The sequence below is a fragment of the Diospyros lotus genome, chromosome 14, assembly GCF_014633365.1.
Source record: "Diospyros lotus cultivar Yz01 chromosome 14, ASM1463336v1, whole genome shotgun sequence".
Lineage (NCBI taxonomy): Eukaryota > Viridiplantae > Streptophyta > Magnoliopsida > Ericales > Ebenaceae > Diospyros > Diospyros lotus.
Genome location: NC_068351.1, coordinates 24,552,773 through 24,572,616, shown reverse-complemented (window position 1 = coordinate 24,572,616; position 19,844 = coordinate 24,552,773). Strand labels below are relative to the sequence as shown.

The 19,844-nt window shown below is 38.2% G+C and overlaps 1 protein-coding gene across 5 annotated transcripts; it reads left to right on the top strand.

Annotated features, from left to right (window-relative positions):
• The first annotated feature begins 119 nt into the window (after positions 1-119).
• Positions 120-19,662, top strand: LOC127791043 (uncharacterized). 5 transcript variants are annotated; one of them, XR_008020849.1, is made up of 9 exons: positions 120-861; positions 1,109-1,188; positions 1,283-1,407; positions 1,521-1,617; positions 9,567-9,676; positions 16,812-16,992; positions 17,799-17,953; positions 18,048-18,122; positions 19,279-19,335. XR_008020849.1 is itself a non-coding variant. In XM_052320773.1 (7 exons), the coding sequence occupies exons 1-7, from the start codon at positions 848-850 to the stop codon at positions 19,327-19,329; spliced, it is 552 nt and encodes a 183-aa protein (XP_052176733.1). In that variant the 5' UTR covers positions 146-847; the 3' UTR covers positions 19,330-19,662. The 5 variants fall into 5 exon arrangements, 3 of the variants coding, with proteins under 3 accessions (XP_052176735.1, XP_052176733.1, XP_052176734.1); XR_008020848.1 differs by having other exon boundaries at positions 16,812-17,953; positions 19,279-19,342; XM_052320773.1 differs by lacking the exons at positions 16,812-16,992; positions 17,799-17,953 and having other exon boundaries at positions 146-861; positions 19,279-19,662.
• The last annotated feature ends 182 nt before the right edge of the window (positions 19,663-19,844 follow it).

Here is a 19,844-nt window from a genome sequence, read left to right as displayed (position 1 = left end):
ATTAATGGTTATTATTTATATATATTGTGAAATGTAATTTTTTTTACATTTAATATTAATAATTAATAAAAAATAACATAATTAAAAAAATAAATAAACAAGGAATGTTGGGATTCTCAACTTGAAAATAACATAAGGCCCTAAAGGGTCGGGCTTAATAGGCCTATTTAGCCAAGCCCATAAAAGCCTCATGGGCTCAGCTCATAAGGTCCCAACGGGCCTGGCCTAGTGGGCCACGGGCTGAACCGGGCTGTGGGCCCAAATTCTTTGGCTCCACCCCCTATGGGGCTTAGGCCTGGGCTGTTTGTTTGAACAATGATAGGTCGAGCCACATAGCTTGGCCCATCCTGAGTTGGGCCAGGTGGTCGCGAGCCATCCGATCCTTTTGACATCTCTATTTCAAAGTGATCAATCATCCTACCCCGTCCCTCACCCTCTCCTTTCCTAATTTATACATGCTCAAATCACACTAACATCATCTTGCTATTTTAGTTTTTTTTTATTATTTATATTTTAAACATTAAAAAATAGCAAAACTTAAATATTAATCGCATTCATTTTCATCACAATCATAATCGCTGTTTTTGGTTTGGTTCGTTAAGAGAGATTATTACAATCTTTTATCACATTGCAAAGCCAACTCACTCAGCGTCTCATACCCGAGATCGAGATTTTAAACCGCATTTTAAGTCTGGTGTGATGCGATGAGGAACATTACATAGAATGCGGATGCGAAGCAGATGATCACAAATTGTTTTCGAGGATAGACATCAATTTCTTCGTCAACCGAGTCCACTTTCTTGGACAGAACCATACAGCCAGCAATTGCTTGCTTCGTGGAGCTTCGATGATGACGACGAGGTAGCACAAACAAACAAACAAACATGCATGTAGGCATGCATGCATACATACATACATACATAATTGCTTTATATTCGTTCCTTCATCACCAATCTTATCCACCTCTCACTCTCTGCGCTTCAGATTGCCAGGTCTCCTCTTTTTTAATTCTTCCTTTCTTTCCGACTTGAATTTTGCGTTTGCACGAACAAATTTGGATTTAATTAGTGGGTCTACGTGCTTTTTTGTCAAAATTGCTGGTTTACAGTGATAATTCAATGGGTAATGCTTCGTCAATGCTAACTCAGTATGACATTGAAGAAGTCCAAGATCACTGTGACCATTTATGTAAGTTTGATTTCCTTGGATACGTACATTTCTGTTTTGGTTTTGTTCATTTTCTGTTTCGTTCTGAAGTGGACTTGTTTCCTTTTTCACGTAGTTTCCCAGCAAGAAATCGTGTCTTTGTATCAAAGATTTTGCCAACTTGATCGGAATGCCAAAGGTTTTATCTCCGCCGATGAGTTTCTATCTGTACCCGAGTTTGCAATGAACCCTCTTTCTCAGGTAGGCTAATTGGATTGTCTAGAATCGCCAAGGCTGGTTTGCGTTCATTTAATATCTGATGTTGCATGCCAAATGTTTGATATTTTTCTGCTTCGGTTTTCTGTTCTTTGCAGAGGCTGCTTAAGATGGTGGATGGTTTAAATTTCAAGGACTTCGTAGCATTCTTGTCGGCTTTTAGCGCAAAAGCTAGTATGCCTCAGAAAGTCAAACGTAAGTTTTATTGGCCCAGTTTGTAATCTTTCACAAAAATGCTGTGTCATGCAGCATGCTTGTTAAAATGACAAATCTATACAATTTCAGAGCTAATGAAGGTAGTGTAGAGTGTTTAGGGTTTTCTCATGGCAGAGTGATCAATGAGTACCTTTCTTCGAATTGAAGTTGCCAGAATGTTTTGCTTAGTAGACTAGTCAAAGTCTAGGGAAGACTAGACTAAGCTGTCAGGGGAGCTTAATGAATACCGTTATTTTTCAAAGAGTTACCAGAATTTTGAGAGTTCTTTGTTGAGTATAGAATAAGGGATGTCTTTGGATGACCTTTTAGACTTTGAGTTGGTACAGATCCTTAATAAGTACTGTTCTACCCTGTAAAGCAGACACTTCCTAGAGGTTGTCATACTGGTGTTGCCGACATGTCTGACACCCCAGCATGCCTTTGACATGCATTGGGCATGCCTATTAGGTGTGTTTGACACTTTCTTAATTTTAAAAGGATATGGGAGGGGACGTGCGTAGGACACTTATGCCCCCTACGAGGACACAATAGGACATGCGTGTCCCCTATGCAAACACTTCAAAGACTAAAAAGTAAGGGTTTTCTTTTTTACTCTTTATTTTCATGACTTGGTAATTGCATGATTCTTTTTTATTTTTCTATGTTTTGATAGCACGATTGTTTAGTTTTCATTCCCTTTGCGCTTCTATTTTTTATCTCTTAAAACATCGACTGTATTGTTAGGGATAAAGACGACTAGATTTTGAGTTGATTGTTAATTAGATTAGAGTTATTCATTTGGAATTTTAGCTTATGAATTTTTAATGCATATTTGTGAATTTGGAATATAGTTTCGAATCTTTTGATACTTTATTATGCTTTAAAAATATAAAATATTATTTTATTAATTAATTTATCTTGATAGTGTTGTGTCCGACTTTGTTGAAAGATGTCGTGTCCCCATGTCCTGTGTTTGGTGCCTTCGTGTCCCATGTCCATGTCCATGTCCATGCTTCATATGTTCTATCCGTGGAGCATAATGTGAGTGTTGACATTGAAATAGTAGCGGAAAACTTTCATCAAAGTTTGGCACGCATTAAATGCACTAAGACATGAAAGCATGGTGCAAGGAAGGCCATGTTTTGAATGGAATCTCTCGGGCTGTTTAGTTGAGGAAAATGATTTCCACTTTTCTATCTCCAAATTTCTACAAAAATCTTTAGTTTTCATTTTCTATGAAAAATTTGGAGAATGCATTCAAATAATAGAAATACATAAACTAATTTTTAATCTAGAAAATTAGAACATATGTTTGTTAAAAAGAGAGATGTTTTAATTACTTTCTTTATGTAACTTGTGTTAGAGAATGAGATGATGATTTGTGGAAAATTTTTGGAAAACCGCATTTTCCAAATCTCCAAATTAACAAATAAAACTTAGAAAATTCATTTCCATTTTCCATTTGGAAAATTTTTGTATTTGAGCAAGTTTTCAAGTTTTTTGTGGAGTAATTTTCTGAAAAACTAGGGCAGTTTTTTGACGCAGCGTGTAGTGCGTGTGTGAAAAAAATACACCAAATAAACTCTTGAAAGAAAAAACTTCAATGGCCGAAACTTGGTTTTCAAGAAGACGCAAAAACAAGATTGTTTTGCTAAAAAAACTTAAATAGGTTGCTGTAATTGTATTGAGAAAACTTGATTACAAATTCTAGATCCTAGGCATATTTCTAGTGTTTGGTTAATTCAAATCCATCTAATATTTGTAAACAAAATCCAACTAGAATCCTAATAGAAATAAATCCTAGTCAAACATGAAATAAAATCCTAAATCAAGTAGAAACATGAAATAGAATCCTAATGCATATGAAGTATTAAAATACTATTCTAGTGTGATTGGCTCGGCCTTGGCTTGGGTCGGGTCTTGATCAGTGTCCGCATCATTCACCTCCACTTGAGAAAAATTTGTCCTCGAATTATGATCTGGGTATGATAACTCAACTTCTGGCAAATACAAAGAATGATCAGCAATATTGAATGTTTTGGAAATACCCACATGATTAGGCAAATTCATAACATAAGCATTATCATTGATCTTCTTTGTAATCTTGTAAGGAACATATTTCTTTGGCTTGAGCTTATTCTGTTTCCCTACTGGAATCTGTTCATTTTTCAAGAATATCATGACTTCATCTCCAACTGCAAATATCTTGTGCTTTTTATGCTTGTCAGCTACTGCCTTATACTTCTTATTCGCCTTGTGCAACTTTTGCTTGACATCTTCCTGAACTGCTTGAACGTGCTCGGCTAAGTCACTAGCTGCAACACTGAAACTTGGTACCTTTGGCAATTTTACCAAATTCAATGTATGATTAGGAACTTTCATGTATACGATAGAGAATGGTGATCTTCCTGTTGAGCTATGCACGGCGTTGTTGTAGGAAAATTCCGCTTGATCTATGACTAGGTCCCATTGTCTTGGCTTGTCTTTGCAAACATTACGAATTAGATTTCCTAAGATATGATTCACCACCTCTGTCTGTCTATCAGTCTGGGGATGTGCTGTGCTGTTGAAATTCCAAAGATGAATCGAACATTCTCCATAACGTAATCCAGAAGTGACTCAAGAACCTTGTATCATGATCCGAAGTAATAGTTTTAGGGACTCCATGTAGTCTAACAATCTCCTTGAAAAACAATTTGGCTGTAGCTACTGCATCTGCCGTCTTTTTGCATGGAAGAAAGTGCACCATCTTGGAAAACCTGTCAACCACTACAAAAACAAAATCCGTGCCTTGTTGGGTTCGCGGTAGACTCAACACGAAGTCCATAGAAAAATCTTCCCAAATAGCATTGGGAACAGGCAATGGCATGTAGAGACCAGTGTTAGAAGATTGCCCCTTAGCTGTTTGACATATATAACACCTCGTCACAATAATAGAAACATCTCTCCTTGCTCTTGGTCAATAATACCTTCCCATAACAGCTGCAATATTCTTGTCTTTGCTAAGATGCCCTGCTAAGCCACCACCATGCAAATCCCAAATAATTTTCTCACGAAGGGATGTGCAAGGGATGCGTAACTGATTTCCCTTCATGAGAAACCCATCATGCACATAGAAATCTCCTGACGGTTGTTGAGACATGCACTATTTCCACACGTGTTTGAAATCATCATCTGTCGCATATAATTCTTTCAAGCTCTCAAACCCAACAATCTCAACACTTAGGGTCTTGATCAAATCCACACACTTACTCAAATCATCCGCCACTCCATTATGTTGTGTTGACTTATGCACAATTTTATATGGAAATTTATCAATAAAAGCAGACCATCTAGCATGCATATCATTCCTCAATTGCCTTTGGCTACTCAAGTACTTAAGAGCTTGGTGATCTGTGTAAAGAACAAATTCTTTGGCAATCAAGTAATGTTCCCATGTCTTAAGAGCCCTCACCACTGCATAAAACTCCTTATCATAAGTAGAACACTTTCTTCTGGCTTCGCACAACTTCTCACTGAAAAATGCAATTGGTCTCTTCTCTTGGGACAACATAGCACCTATACCCACTCCACTCACATCACACTCAACTTCAAACAACTTGTCAAAGCTAAGACAGGAGCGATACATAACTTCTCTTTTATCAAGGCGAAACTTTGCTCTTGTTCTTCATCCCAATGGAACTTTCCTTTCTTTAAACACTCAGTAATTGGAGCCACAATACTACTAAAGTGTTTGATAAACCGCTTATAGAAAGTTGCTAACCCATGGAAACTCCACACATCATTGACATTTTTAAGAGTTGGCCACTCTCTAATAGCTCGCACATTTTCCTCATCTACCTTTTTACCCTCTTTGCTTATAACAAAGCATAAGAACAACAAGCTCTCACTCATAAAAGTACACTTCTTCAAATTAGCATAAAGTTTGTTTTCCCTCAACACACTCAATACATCTCGAATATGCCCCACATGCTCATCAATAGACTTACTATATATCAAAATATCATCAAAATACACCACAACAAATTTACCAATGAAAGAGCGTAATACTTGATTCATTAGTCTCATGAAAGTGCTTGGTGCATTGGTTAGTCCAAAGGGCATGACTAATCACTCAAACAACCTATCTCTCGTCTTGAAAGCTATCTTCCACTCATCTCCAGGTCGAATTCTTATTTGATGATAACCACTTCTTCAATTTTGGTAAAAATCACAGCCCATCAAATTGATCATGTCGTCGAGCCTAGGAATTGGAAACTTGTACCCAATAGTAATCTTGTTGATGACTCTATTGTCAACACACATCCTCCAACTCCCATCTTTCTTTGGTGTCAATAATGCTGGCACTGCACATGGACTCATGCTAGTCTGAATGTGCCCTTTTCTCAACAATTCCTCTACCTGCTCACGCAAAATCTCATTCTCCCTAGGGCTCATCCTATAGTGTGGTAGGTTAGGCAAACTAGCACCAGGAATCAAGTCAATGTGATGTTAAATATCCCTCATAGGAGGTAGCTCATTAGGCAACTCCTCGGGAACCACATCGTGAAATTCCTCCAACAATCCTTGCACCTCCACTGGAATTTAATTCACCTTCAGTGGCTCATGCACGCTCTCTCCCTTGACAACCAATAAGTGAACCTCTTGAGTATCCTTACACTCCCTCACAAACTCAGTGTGCTTATGTGTAATGGTAAGAAAATTCCGCCCCTCCACTTTAGAAGCTTTGGTTTGATTCTTTTCCACTATGGATAACAAAGTATAACACACACTTTCTTTCTCAAGCTAATATGTGTTCTTCCGACCCGAGTGCTTAGCATCCACATCAAATTGCCAAGGCCTCCCAAATAAAATATGGCAAGCATCCATATCAACAATATCACAATAGACTTCGTCGAAGTACTTACCAATAGAGAAATGCACCCTGCAGCGTTCATCCACATGTATGCCACCAACTTCTTTGATCCATCCAATCATGTAAGGGTTGGATGTTTTTCAGGAATTAACTGCATCTTTGCCACCACGTCTCTTCCTATGATGTTCTCCTGACTTCCACTATCAATAATCAACTCAAAGATTTTTCCTTTCATCGTACACCTCGTGCAAAAAAGCTTATGCCGTTGAGTAGTATCTTCATTCTTTTGAGATAGCATTAACTTCTTCACTACACAGGTATATTCTCCATGTCCATAATCTTCTTCGTCATCCTCCTCATCAGGCCCGCAATATACTTCCTCTTCAGCAACATCTTCCTCTTCCCTTTCTACAATGTTAATTGTTTTCCTCCTTGGGCAATCACTAGATCGATGCCCAGCCTCATTGCACTTGAATCATTTTAAAAGAATAGGCTTTGCATAAGGATTAGGGGATTTTGGAAGATTAGAAGTAGTACCTCAAATGTTTTCCCCCGTTGTAGCCTTATTAGGGTTGACTGTAGGAGGTAGATTGGAGGGTTGCGCTCCCTAAACCAACTTGTCTTTATCAAAAGCTGCTTGTTTATTTTCATTCCTAGTATACCGACGATAGTTGTCATTACGAGCTTTCTCACTCAACGTTAACTTAGTCTTTAAAGCTAAGTTCCTTGCTTCTTGCACACTCAGAACTATCTGAACTCCAATTTTATTACTAATTGCAGGCTTCAATCCATTCAAGTAACGAGCTGCTTGTTGATTGTCACTTTTTGACAATTGGTTTCTCTCTGCCAATTGCAGAAACTTAGAGATATATTCATTCACACTCTTCATTCCTTGTGCACATCTTTGATAAGCTTCAAACATATATTGTTCATAGTCCGGGGGTAAAAACCTACCTCTTAACAGTTGCTTCATTCGTCTCCATGTCTGAATTAGCTATCGGCCTTCCCTCAATCTTGTCTCTCTCAATCACTCCCACCAAACAAATGCACCGCCCTTCAATTTGCAAGCCACTAACTTTACTTGTCGTTCATCTGGGATCTCCATGTATTCGAAAAAACGGTCAACTTCAGTGATCCAATCCATGAACCCCTCAATATCAAGATCTCCACTAAAGGTAGGAATATTAACTTTTAGTTTATACTCATCGTTACCCCAATGGTTGTGCTGATGCGCATTCATCCTAACCCCTTTACCACCAGGGTTAGCTATTGCTCGACCAAAATCATCCTCTTCATCGCTATCTTCAATCATTGGTCTTCTAGGATTAACAAGGGCATGGTTAATGGGTGGTCTTATCTCTTCGGCTTGATTCACCCCATTATTCAGGTTCCTGTCATCATCAACTCGCAGTAAGGTGCCCAATTGGTTGTTGATTTTCTCCAATCGCTGCTGGTTGGTACGAGTTACTTTCCGCTGTTCTTTGATTGCTCTCCAAACCGCAAACAACCCCTAATCATCGTCATGAGGCTGGTTGCTATCGTTACCTTTAAGATTGGCCATCTGATTGGTTGATTAACCGTTCTGATACCACCTGACGTAGCGTGTAGTACGTGTGTAAAAAAAACACACTAAATAAACCCTTGAAAGAACAAACTTCAATGGCCGAAGCTTGACTTTCAAGAAGACGCAAAAAAAGACTGTTTTGCTAAAAAAACCCAAATAGGTTGCTGCAATTGTATTAAGAAAACTTGATTACAAACTCTAGGTCCTCGACATATTTATAGTGCTTGACTAATCCAAATCCATCTAATATTTGTAAACAAAATCCAACTAGAATCCTAATAGAAATAAATCCTAATCAAACATGAAATAGAATCCTAAATCAAGTAGAAACATGAAGTAGAATCCTAAAACATACGAAGTATTAAAATACTATTCTGGTGCTACTGTTCCGGTGTGATTGGATCGACCTTGGCTTGAGCCGGGTCTTAATTAGTGTCCGCATCATTTTCGGTAACTAAACAGTGCCTCAGACTCTCTATCTCTTAATTAGTCAAGGCCGAGGACCCTCAAAAATGGTGGAGATTAGCCTTGAGGAACCTGTAGCTGGTAGCTATAGGCTATTGAAGTGTTCGTAGTTGAAGGCCATGAATTAGCTTCTGTAGTGCATTTGTAAAATGTAGTTCAACATGGCAAAAATAGCATAAATATGAGAGCACACGGTGGAGAATTCTCATCGCTGTGCTGTGGAGGTGCTGTGAGCCATCATAGATGGACTGCAGCCTCAGAGGTTTTTCAGTGGAAAATGGAGGATCAGGCAGGAAATTCCATCAGTTGAGAAGTTAATATACTTGAGCATCTTTGTGATAAAGAAAGCTATATGGAACACTCCGGTGAAGAATTTTTTCGGTCAATGATATACTGCATCAAGGGCACTACATATGCTGCCCTGCTAGTCAGAGTCCAAGTAGGAAAGAACATGGAGATCTATGTACAATTTCATCAGGTTGGCAATTGAAGAGATATCATAGAGAGCTTAATCCACAGGGAAAAATAATGGAAATGCATGTGCCATCTCACATAGCTAAACTTGGAAAAACATCATGAACCTTGGGGAGAGAGAGAGAGATGATGATGATGATGCCAATGTGATCTTGTATGATATCTTAAGAGGACATATACACATACCCTCAGTTACTAAATGGTAGCTTCAGTTTTGGGTGATGAGATTCTGGAATCCTTGCCGGGAACTTGATATGATGCTTTTCTATAGTTTTTGACTGAAATTGGTGGGGAATCTTTTCCTTCTGGTTAGAATAAAGTAGAAGTTTCAGTATTACATGAAATAAGGGAGGAGGTTTTGGTTGAGTAAGGTGCATCATCTGTCTGTCCCAAAAGATTCAACCTGATGGCCATAATAATGTTAGGGCAGGGATTTAATATCTGAATCCAATTCAATCAGGGTGTACTTGACTATCAAGGCCTTTTCTTTATTGTTGATTTTATGTTCTTATAGGGACTATGCTTTCTGCAATAAATTATATCTACTGCTTGGTTATCGTTTTAGTGATGTTATTTAACTTTGTGTCTCAGTCATCTTCAAAGTATATGACTCAGACGGTAATGGGAAAGTAACTTTCAATGACATATTAGAAGTTCTGCGGGATTTGACAGGCTCATTCATATCAGATGGGCAAAGAGAGGTATTACCACATTTATGCTCTTTTGCATTTCAGTTCACTTTTCAGTCATACATGTCCATTAATATTCCTGCAGTTCATTTTTGTCTCCAATTTCAATTTCAGTTACTAGCTTTCTTCACAAAAATGTCCTGGCAATTAAATATGCTAAGTCCTTATTTGTAAAGATGGTGAGAGAAGTATGAGAACTAATAGGAGTATCTATTTGTTGAAATCCCAACCCTCAAAGAACTAATAGTCAATAGGAGTATATATTGGTTTGAAATCCCAGCAAGCCAATTTCTCCTAAGAACAGAGTACATACTTTCTTTCTGTTAGCTAGTACCTATCTTAGATAGCAACTCTAATATGAACAAAGTAATGAATTTTACCAAATCCTTATTTGTAAAGATGGTGTAAAAACTGTATATATTTACAATTATCTCATAATGATCCGGTAATCACAAGAATGTCTGGATATATCACAAGGACAAGATGATCCAACTTTTGTACTAGAGAAAGTTCAGTGGCTTTACTTACATATATCTAGATCAAATTCAAAGATTGTCATGGAAAATTTCTCAAACCCAAGATCTCAGATTGAATCAAGAGGAAGATGCTCCACTCAGCCACAAATCAAACAGGTTGTTGTATTTAAACATTGTGAGAAAATAATTATGAGAGAAAAACCTAAGAGATTAACCTCTTTTAGCTTGTTATTTATAATAGGCATAATGGGCCTTAAACACCTACGGGCTTAACCTATGGGTTTAATCTAATTACAAATAAAACAAACACATATAATAATTACAATATATACAATTATATTAATAATTCTAACACTCCCCCTCAAGCTGGAGAATAGATATTATATGCACCAAGCTTGTTACAAATATATTCCACTCGAGACTTGGTGAAGACAACTGGAAGTTGATCATTGGAGTTAACAAACTCTGTAACAATAACATCTTCAACCAACTTTTCTCTAATAAAGTAACAGTTGATTTCAATACGCTTAGTCTGCTCATGGAACATTGGATTGGAAACAATGTGTAAGACAACCTGATTATCACATACAAGCTTCATAGGGGACACTTCACAAAACTTGAGTTCCTGCAAGAGTTTTTTAAGCCATATGAGCTCACAAGTTGCATTAGCCATAGCTCGATACTCTATCTTTGCACTAGATCTAGCTACTACATTCTATTTCTTACTTTTCCAAGAAACAAGATTTCCTCCCACAAGAACACAATAACTAGAGGTTGACCGACGATCAGAAGGAGATCTTGCCCAATCTGCATGTGTATAGCGACAAATATCTGTGTGTCCCTTATACTCATAGAGTAGCCCTCTTTACCTGATGCTCTTTTGATATATCTCAGAATCCAGATAACAGCATCCTAGTGAGAATCACATGGAGAATTGAGGAATTGACTAATTGACTAATTACACTCACAACAAAAACAATGTCGGGACGAGTGACTGTGAGATAGTTCAACTTGCCTACTAGAGGCAATTTTCGCAACATGAGGGAAGGTATCACTGTAATCCAGCCTATAGATCTGTGTAAAGCCTTTAGCAACCAAGTGGGCCTTAAGACGTTCCACCTGTTCTTCAGGATCCACTTTGGGAGTGAATACCCACTGACAACCAACGGGGGTCTTTCCTGGTGGTAAAGGCACCAAATCCCAAGTACCATTCGAATGTAAGGTGTCAATCTCATCTAACATAGTCTGACGCCAACTAGAATGGGACAAAGCTTCACCTGTGGTTTTAGGAATATAAACAGAGGAAAGACTCGAAACAAATGCACTATAAGAAGAAGACAAACGGTTATAGCATAAAATATTATAAATAAGATGGGGGTTACAAGTAGACCGTGTACCTTTGCGAAGAGCAATAGGGAGATTGTCGGGCTCAGGATTCGGGGCAGGAGGGACCACAGACGGAGAGAGCGAGTCAGGAGAGTCCTGGGCTGGAGGAATTCTGGCGTCGGTAGCAGGATGAGGATGACAATGATATGTAAGAAGTAGAGGAGTCGTGGAAGGTGGACTAGAAAATGGTAGGGTAGACGCCACAGAAAAGGAGACAGACGAACTTGATGAGGAAAGTGGAAGAAAAGAAAAAGGAACAGGAAAAGCCTGGTGAAGACTCTGTGAATCAGGTTGAGCAATCGAAAAGAAAGACTACTGTTCAAAGAATGTGACATTAGCAGACATAAGATAGCGGTTTAGCTCAGGAGAGTAACACTTATAACCTTTCTACAACTGGGAATAGTCGAGGAAGATACACTTGAGAGATTTTGCAGCAAACTTATCCTGTCCAAGTGAAAAAGAATGCACAAAACAGATACATCTAAAACACAAAGAGGAACAGAATAATGCAGCTGTGTAACAAAAGGGAATGAGGAATTTGGTCCTGTAACGCAAAAGATGGCATGTGATTTATTAGATAACATGCAGTTAGAACATCATCTCCCCAAAATTTGGTGGGAAGATTGGCATGTAAAAGGAGCGTCCTTCCAGTCTCAATAAGATGACGATTTTTACGTTCAGCAACACCATTTTTTTGTGGTGTGTAAGGACAAGAGGATCGATGCAATATGCCATTAGTAGTCATAAAAGTAGTAAATTAAGAAGAAAAATACTCAGGGGCATTATCACTATATAAGGAACATATAGAAACTCCAAACAATGTTTTTATTTCAGCAATAAATGTCTGAAAGATAGAAAACAACTTGGACCGACTTTTCATAAGAAACAACCAGGTGCAACAAGAAAAATCATCAATGAAGGTAATGAAATATGAAAAACCAAGAGTAAAATTGACGCGACTGGGCCCCCATACATCAGAGTGCACAAGGGAAAAGGGAGTCTTAGCCCTATTATTGACCCGATGAGAAAAAGAATTATGAGCGTGTTTACTATGCTAACACGACTCACAATTAAACATAGACAATGACAATAAACTAGGAATTAATTTCTTTAGTTTGGAGAGGTTGGGATAATCGAGACGATAGTGGAGAAGATCCGGGGAAGCGACATTGGTGCAAGCTACTGGCGAACTAGGCACACAACAAGATGATAGTGACCCTATGACTCATGACTGATGCCAATCATCCGCGCCGTACCCTGGTCTTGAACGCAAACAGAGGTAGGAGTAAAGATAACAGAATAATTAAGGGTTTTGGTGAGTTGACTAACTAAAATCAAATTAAAAGGACTATCAAGAACATATAACACAAAATTTAATGAGAAAGACAAGGTGGGTGTGATTGATTGATCCCTTTAACTGCAATTTTGGTACCATTAGCCAGGGTAACAGTAGGCAAGGTATCAAAATAGGTAAGTGAGGAGAAAATAAGTTCATTACCACACATATGGTTAGTGGCGCCAGAATCTATAATCCAAGGACCAATAGATGAGCCTTGAGCAACACAAGCAACTAGATTACCATGAGGAGATTGCTGGGTGGCTTGGAACTTCAGGAAGGCATTATACTCAGTTGCAGACATAGGTACCAATTGCGAACCTAGTGGAGATTGAGTAGGACTGGGATCGCTCTGAAATACATGAGCTGCTCTGGTAGATGATGCAAGTGGAGTAGCTGGCCAACCATGTTTCTTCCAGCATTTGTCCTCAAGATGACCTAGTTTCTTACAAAAGGTACACTGTGGACGTGGGCGACTATTATTGCATCCTCTATTTCTTCCTAAGATGGAAGTCTGAGACATAAGAGCTGAAGATTCGGCTGGAGGAACAACATGAGAAAAAGAGGACATAACATGCGCACTTGTCATATTTAACAACCTTTTAAAAGAGTCCTTCATGGTAGGACTAGCAGAGTTGGTTAAGATTTGATGCCTGATGGCGTCAAACTCTGGTTTTAGGTCGAAGAGAGTAATAACCATAAAAAATTTCTCTCGTTGAGCAATCTGTTCGGTGCGGGTCGTAGTAAGAGGAAAAAGAGCATCAAATTCTTGCATGAGAGCCCAAACCTGCCCTAGATAAGATTCCATGGACGACTCCTGCTTGAGATTCTTGATATTAAAGACCACAGTGTACAAATGTTGGATGTCGTTTGTATAACACTCTTCAGCTTTCTTCCACACATTAACACAAGTTTCAAAGGGGCGAAAGAGCTGCATGATGGACGGATCAATAGACTGCCATAGGAAGCTACATAACTGGGCATCAACTTGTTCCCATCTAGCCTGATTAGCTTTTGGCACACTTTCAGCCTTTGTGGTAAGATGATCCGCTTGGCCTTGCCCTTTGAACCACATTTTGATAGAGGCTGCCAATGGGAGATAATTGGCAAACCCTATCAACTAGACAGTGGTAATATTGGTTGTCCCAAGATTGGAGACAGTAAAGGATTGTGAGGCAGGAGGGGCAACAGATGCTGGAGCGGGAGTAGCACTGGCAGAAACCGCGTCACTAAGATCAGACATGGCGAGGACTTTGACACTGGAAACAACTTAAGGGATCGTCGAAGATCAGATCTGGAGAAGTTGGAGAAAAGTGACCGGCAGACACACTGTCATGCGCCGACAGGAAGATTGTATGTATCTAGGCATGTTCAGTTTAATCCTAATGGGTTTCCTTATCATACTCTGTTTTCTACTCCTCCTTCTATACCACAGTCTTCAAAATTAAATGGGTATTCTACTGCCCTTTTAGAATTGTTTTCTTCAGTTTCTAATTCTTCAAGATGTCCTCAAGTAGCACAGTTACCAGTTCAAGCACAGTCTCGTGCTATTTCCAATGATACATGTGACAGTTTGGACTCCTCAACTAGTGTCTCACCAGATTTTTCGAAGATCAGATCTGGAGAAGTTGGAGAAAAGTGACCGGCAGACACACTGTCATGCGCCGACAAGAAGATTGTATGTATCTAGGCATGTTCAGTTTAATCCTAATGGGTTTCCTTATTATACTCTATTTTCTACTCCTCCTTCTATACCACAGTCTTCAAAATTAAATAGGTATTCTACTGCCCTTTTAGAATTGTTTTCTTTAGTTTCTAATTCTTCAAGATGTCCTCAAGTAGCACAGTTACCAGTTCAAGCACAGTCTCGTGCTATTTCCAATGATACATGTGACAGTTTGGACTCCTCAACTAGTGTCTCACCAGATTTTTCATCGCCTGTTAGCCAGTTACCAGCACCTTTAGTTTCCTTACCAAAACCTAAACCTATTCCAGCACCCTCTGTTCATCCTATGATCACAAGATCTAAATCCAAACAACTAGTTTCCCATTCACCACATGCCTTAGTGAGTTCTATTGAACCTAGTTCCGTTCATGAGGCTCTTTTAGACTCACGATGGGTTAAGGCTATTGAACAAAAGTATACTGCCCTGCAGACAAATGATACCAGGGAGTTGGTTCCATTTTCTCCTAATATGAACTTAATTGGTTGTAAATGGGTTTTCTAAGTGAAGTATAACGCTGATGGATCTATACTTAAGTACAAAGTTAGGCTTGTTGCCAAGGGATTTCTTCAAATTCTGGGTGTGGATTATGCTGAAACGTTTAGCCCGGTTGTTAAAGCTCCAACCATTAGAGTTCTTTTTTCTTTAACAGTCACTTTTGGTTGGGAAATCCAACAAGTTAATGTTAATAATGCTTTTCTCAATGGTGATTTGATTGAGACTGTTTTTATGGCTCAATTGGAAGGTTTCATAAGTTCTCAATTTCCTAGTCATGTGTGTTGATTGAAGAAGTCGTTTTATGGGCTTAAAGAAGCTCCTCGAGCTTGGTATCTTAAACTGAAAACAACATTATAGAGTTGGGGATTTGTTAGGGTTGTTTTGGATGCTTCTTTATTCATCAAAAAGACAGTTGATTATGTTTTGTTTATCTTGGTATATGTTGATGATATACTCATCACAGGCTCAGATTTCACAACCCTTAGATCTTGTTTGTGACTTGGACATACATTTTGCTCTTAAGACTCTTGGCTTGGTGAATTACTTTTTAGGGTTTGAAGCATACAGGGACAACAGTGGTATATATCTAACTGAAACAAAATATGTTGGTGATTTGTTGAAAAAAGCTGCTATGCAAGATTGCAAGCCTTGTGTAACTCCTATGGCTGTTGGAAATTCTTTAACTGATGGAGAGTCCTTTTCTAATCCGTCCTTATACAGAACCCTTATTGGCTCATTTCAATACTTAATATATACCCGTCTTGACATAGCTTTTACAGTTAATAAGTTGAGTCAATTTTTGTCCAATCCTAAGGCTCAATATTGGTTAGCTTGTAAAAGATTACTTCGGTATCTTAAAGGGACTATGGGCTTTGGGTTGTTCTTCTCTCCTTCGTTGAATGATATGTCTTTACAAGTTTATATAGATGCAAACCATGCTGGTTGCAAGGTGACTCGACGATCTACTAGTGGAATTTGTGTTTATCTTGGAAGCAATCTTATTGTATGGGGATCCAAGAAACAATCGATTGTTGCTAGATCCGTTGGGGAGGCCGAGTACCGAGCGATTTCCTTAGGAATAACTGAGTTGATGTGGCTGAAATCACTGTTTCTGGAATTAGGCTATCCATGTCTTGCTACTCCTATTGTATGGAGTGACAATTTGGCTGCTAAGAGCATGGCTGAAAATCCAGTTTTTCATTCTAGAACCAAGTATGTCGAGATTGATGTACATTTTGTTCTTGAGAAGATAGAAAATGGTGAAGTGGAAGTTAGATATGTTCCAACAGCAGATCAAGTAGCTGATGTTCTCACTAAAGGATTGTCTAGAGACCAGTTCATATATTTGTGTCAAAAGCTTGGGTTGAAGGTGTCTCCTGTATATGCTGGTTCAAGTGGTGATACAAGACTGTTCAAGAATAAATGCTCAATCTTCATGGGGCCTGATTTGAAGGGGAGTGTGGAAGCATCTAAAGTTCTGTTATAACGTGTGCTTGATGTTTCTGTTTTATATTTCACGTTTTCAATTGTTATGTGTTGTTTAAATTAGTTATCGGTTGTAATGAGGCGGTGCCTCCTTTGAATGTGCTAAGTTGTCTACTTAAGCAATTCACGCACTCCTTGTTTTCAGTTTTGGAATCTAGCAGTTCATATTACAGTCTCTCTCTTGTATTTTTCTCTCCAGTATCGTTTCTATCTTTACGTAAACCTTAGAGTTACTTTTACAGGGTCTTCGGCGGTCTGCCGATCTGATGGCAGTGAACCTAGGGTGGTGGGGTTGTTAGCAAGTGGTGGTCGGACAGTGGTATTCTGGCCTGGGCAGTTACGGTGACGGCTAGGGTTTGAAGGTTGCTGGAAAAAGATACACAACGACGGCTAGGGTTTTCTCACCGGTGGCTTTGATACCATGTGAGAAAATAATTATAAAAGAAAAACTTAAGAGATTAGTCTCTCTTAACTTGTTATTTATAATAGGCATAATGAGCCTTAAACACCTACGGACTTAACTTATGGGCTTAATCTACTTATAAATAAAATACACACATTCTATAATTACAATATATACAATTATACTAATAATTCTAACAAACATCTTAACTAAAATCACCATGGAATTAATATATTTTTATTATCTGTACTCTTAAAAGATCAATCAATATTAGCCAACAGAGAAATTAGAATGTTAACAGATGACATCTTGTGACTGGAGAAAAGATATCCTCATTCTCAACACCATTGGTTTGTTATTACTCCTAACTTGGTGGCTCATGACCTTTCCACAGAAGCATCAGTTTTTGACTTGGCAATATATAAAAAATAAAAATAAAGAATGGAAAAAAGGGAAAGAGAAACAGAAAATCCCAAATTGAAGGATAATCTATTTAACCTTCTCTACCACCATATTAAAAAAAGGTAAAGAGAGACAGAAAAATCACAAATTGCACGAATCATAAAGGGGGAAGAGGGGGGAAAGACATCATGCAGAAAGACTGAAAGAGTTTGATATTCAATTACCTTTTTCACTTACCTTCGCTTGTATACACAGGGATAGTCAACAAAATAATTATCACTACAGCCTTATTGCTAATAAACTAGCTGTTTTATTGCAGAAAGCTGCAGTGGTGATTATGACCAATGCTCTTAACATGCTATTAGATGCTAGGAATATTAGTCCTGACAAGGATTTCTTTTGATCTAGGATCATCTACGTGCAGGATTTTAGAAGTTCTCAACAGTCCATGATTTTATTTTTGGATACGTACAGATCTCAATGGTGCCTTTGTTTAAGGCTACCTACGATTCTTCTCCCCCCCCTACTTTATGTGATGGCCTCGGCAATTATCCTTAACCATTTTTTTCCCTACTTCATGTGAGGGCCTCAGCACATATCCATTCATATAACTTAACATCTTTCCCGTTTAGTATTTATTAGTGAAAATTTCTTTGCCTGTTTCCATATGTAGGAAGTATTGATCCAAGTTTTGCGGGAAGCTGGTTATACAAGGGACTCAACTCTACTGTTGAATGACTTCATTAAGGTTCTTCTATCATCCACGCTGCTTTGATCTTATCCACTTATGCAGCAAAAAAAGAATAAAGATAGACTGTATTTCATTTTTTTCCTGAGACTAAACAAATTTTTGAGAAGACAAACATTCTAGAAGAGTCATTTTTCCAAATCAAAGAGTATAATTGTATCTCTTCTGTATAGTTAGTTTTGATTATTTGAGCAAATGTTTGGATCTTTTTTGTCTAGTTTTCATTTTTGATTTGGATTTTATGTGTAGACTAGTTATATATTTTGCTTTGCTCTTCTTATGATATATTTGGTGCCTTTCTGTTTAGCAAATTTTTACTTCTTATTGGATAAGTGTTTTAGTGAAATCTTATTTATTACAATAGTAGAGAGAGAGAGAGAGTTTATCCTCTTTTTATGCTACATGAGCCATTGAAACTATTATATAAATGAATAAAAATTAAAGTCCCACCAGGCTGCAGTAAGGTATATTAACAAGTCATACTGTAAGGGTTTTGGTTGAGAATTTGTGAGAAACCATGAGATAACATTTTACAAATACCTTCTTAGTAACAAATTGAGCCTTAATTAGTTATTACTGCCTGGATTTCTACAGGAATAGTGATGTGGCCTTTAGAGGATACCAGCATTTGAAAATATATCCTGGCAGATCCATTCTGGTCACAACATAACTAGTTTGGCATGGTATCTTTCATTTACATTTTTGTCCAGAAACATCCCTTTTCTAAGGCCTGTAAAGGAGAGAAGACTAGCATCTTGTTGCCGTTCTTCTATTTTAACATCAGGTTCATATAAAGGACCCAATTGCATTCTTTCATGAACAATACTTGCCAGAGAACTGTAGACTGATGGCCATGGCAACATTAGAAATAATCCAGAAAGACAAAGTCATTGGTTCTTTGAAGTGAAAAGATCTGGAAACTTAGCCTGTAATTTCAAATTAAACTTCGAATTTATGAGATTCAAATTTCTTGAGGAGTCCATAGATAAGGTGAGAAGATGGGATGTTGGAAATTTTCAATCCAGAAAAAGAAAGAGAATAAGTCCAAAAAGATAAAGAGGATCCTTAACAAGTTTAGCGTCATAACTCGTTTCTTCAGTACGCGTTCCTTCTGCATATTTTTCTCATTTTTTCTTCCATTTCATTTCCTCTATAGGTTCTAGGCAAACCTGGGATGAAAATGGAGGTGGAAGTTCCAGTCGACTAAGCCGAGGCTGCAGTTTCTCCATTGAACCATCCAGAGACAACCGCAGAGAGAATACTCAGCTGCCTGTGCGCGAGTTTGTGTTATCATTCTCCTATGGAAGAAAAGAAAAACAGACTGTATTATGAGTTACCAATAAGGATTCATCAATAACAGATAATGTAAAGGTTATTCATGAGTTTTTTTTTGGGTCTCCTCCCTCTCTGTAGGTGTCTGCCATGAAAGCAGTAATGTTTATATCTTAGAATGTATGTAGCCTGTGCAGTTCAGCATTGCAACTCTCCCACCAGACAGCTTCAAATTTAATTTTCACAGCATATAATGTCGGTTTTCTCATATCTTTTTAAGTGATCGACATGAGCTCAGTTTTTATACTTACCCTTATTGCAAAGATGCATGCAAAAACAACTCACCCCAATCTTTTGTAAGACAGGGAGTATCATGCGCCGAAATCGTTTTACTGGGTGTTTGGCTTATCGGTTTGACCGCTTATAAGCTATGTACCTTATTTTTTTGAA